Source organism: Penaeus japonicus, unplaced genomic scaffold, assembly GCF_977035675.1.
Source record: "Penaeus japonicus unplaced genomic scaffold, GWHDUDI00000001_assembly GWHDUDI00000025, whole genome shotgun sequence".
Taxonomy (NCBI): Eukaryota; Metazoa; Arthropoda; class Malacostraca; order Decapoda; family Penaeidae; genus Penaeus; species Penaeus japonicus.
In genome coordinates this window covers 36,804,620-36,807,119 of record NW_028234427.1, presented here as the reverse complement: position 1 = coordinate 36,807,119, position 2,500 = coordinate 36,804,620, and the positions used below count along the sequence as shown (strand labels likewise).

Genomic DNA, 2,500 nt, shown 5'->3' with positions numbered 1-2,500 from the left:
TCCAGGGCCAGGCACCCAGAGGGGCATCTTCGCCGTCGATAATCTTGTCTACGATGCCGCGGTCTCCGCACTGCACGTTCGAGCGACTGGGGGGCTGCGGCTGCGGCTGCGGCTGCGGCTGACGGGAAGAAGAGTGCAAATCAGTGCAAGCATGAACATAGAAGCACTCATATATGAATGTTAAGCCAAGTGAATGCATGTATACAGGCTTGTGCACGTGCGCGCTCACCCACAAAAATACCTCGTGCGAGATACAGGAGAAGGAAAGCTGGCGATGTCAGCGAATAAGTAAAATGACCAAACTGAATGAATCATATGTGGTTATCTAAATATTTTTGCATCTGCTAGTTTACGGGCGATGTGCAACTGAACCAGCAAATGTTCTCCTCACAAGCTATCCGTTTTTGACTTTGACTTCGACGAGTTTATTGAGACAAGTGATTACGTACATCTCAAAAGGATGAGGTAACATAGGTTATCGTTAGTTAGAGTGATAAAGCAAACGAAGACTTCCAGATTTACCTGAACGACAGGAGGTCTTGGGGCCGAAGGGACAGGAATGGGCTGACTCTGGGCGGGACAACATACGAGTGGCTCGCTGTTCTGGAACGAGCAAATGGATCTGCAAGCAAATGCATGCAGTGAGCGTTAATGTGGATATTTAATCTTTGCGAGAAGCACCCGCAACTTACGAGAGAAATGTGTGGAATTGCAACAAGGCAATACAATGAATAATTTGGTATCAAAGTACTCTTGAGCCATTGTGAGGCGTTGTATATATGTATGTATGTGTGTGTATGTATGTATATATAAGTATACACATATATATACATATGTATACAAATATATACAAATATATGTATAAACGTATATATACATATACACATCTATGCATCTACAACTTCTGAAATTATTTTTGGAATCATTTATACAACAAGCGCGTACACATTGCATGAATAACTGCGTAACGACTAGATCTAGACACACGCACACATCCATGCGTGTATGTATGTGTATTTCCGTGTGTGTGTGTGTGTGTGTGTGTGTGTGTGTGTGTGTGTGTGTGTGTGTGTGTTATTAATTACAATTTGACAAGCGGGTCACATATTACGAAAAAACAAACATTATTTTGATTGGGAGTCAGTTTTATGATAGAACAGAACAAATTCACCGAAAAAAAATAAAAATAAAAACAAACATTTTGAACACACGTCCTTATCCCAAAACAACAACAAAAACACAAATCCAAAAAGTCAGAACACAACAATAACCTCTACAAACAGACACACACAAAAAAAATAAATGTTTTCCTTATCAACTAGTATAGATTGTATTATTTCCCGCGCAAAATAATTACGTTTCCCTTCTAGGTTAACGGTCTATGAATTTTGGTGTGATTTTAAAGGCGTTTCTGACTACTTCCCTGCTTTTGGATTTACCCATTTCGCTCGGGTGAATTGGTGTGAGATCCACTGTGATTTTACGGTTTTTGTAATTGATATTTCAGTAAAGATTCGAGGAGGGAAAAGAAATTTATTCGGCTATAAATATCTCCTGTAGACATCCCACGAGGGAGTATTTCAAATTTTAAGAAAATGGAGAAACTAATGCTAATATTACCACCGTTAATAATGGTACTATAAGAAAATAATAAAGATATTAAAACTAATAAGAGTAACAATAATAACACAGATAATCATAACAATGATAATAATCATAACACTGTTGATAATAATAACAACAGTAAAGATAACAGTCATAACAATAATATCGACAATGATAACGATAATAATAACAATAACGATAATAATAATAATAAAAAATGATAAGAAGAACAAAAAGGCACGACCAGCTGGCTATTATTATTAATTACCTTTGACCATAAAAACCAACATAAAAGGAAGTGGGTCGGCTTATAGATAAATATAAAAATAAATTAATAAATTATAAATAAACGGAGAGAGAGGTAGATCACTTATTAGAATCCTATGAGATAAAGGCTTCCGTCAGAATAAAGTGACGAGTATCTTTTTTGTTTTGATTTTTTATTCTTTAGTTTAGTTGTTTTTTTTTTAATTTTTTTTTTATTCTTTAGTTTAGTTTAGTTTAGTTGTGATTTGCCACAAGTAGTTTAGTCTCAGCTTGTGAAGAAGGACTTCGGAAACTCTAAGAGTTCATTTAAAATTGCATATATTGCAATATTAACGATGCAAATTGCATTATATCCGAATACAACAATTGCCACGTTTTTTTTAAAGACAAATTGAAGGGAAAATAGAGGGATAGAGAAAATCCTAACAAGGACATGATAATAATGGTAAACCTATAATTAACAAAAGTTATATTGATAAAATAATAACTTCACTAATGTTACCTCTTCTGCAACCACTATTACGGTCATTAACACTAGTGCTATTATAGATTAATAATCAACCAGATCTATTAATTTCATGATTTATATGATATGGTTCACATAAATGAGGAAAGCTTAGTAAACAGC

At 35.1% G+C, this 2,500-nt stretch overlaps 1 protein-coding gene across 2 annotated transcripts in view; it reads right to left on the bottom strand.

The window, feature by feature from the left end:
- LOC122257064 (phenoloxidase-activating factor 3-like) overlaps window positions 1–2,500 on the bottom strand; it is a 38,030-nt gene that overhangs the window by 32,680 nt on the left and 2,850 nt on the right. For both annotated transcript variants that reach the window (XM_086551653.1, XM_086551654.1), the window contains exons 3-4: window positions 523–622; window positions 1–118 (exon numbers count right to left, since the gene is read on the bottom strand). The exon at window positions 1–118 is cut by the window's left edge and continues 21 nt beyond it. In XM_086551653.1, coding sequence (XP_086407779.1) covers window positions 1–118; window positions 523–622 — 218 coding nt within the window. The remainder of the gene's footprint in view (window positions 119–522; window positions 623–2,500) is intronic.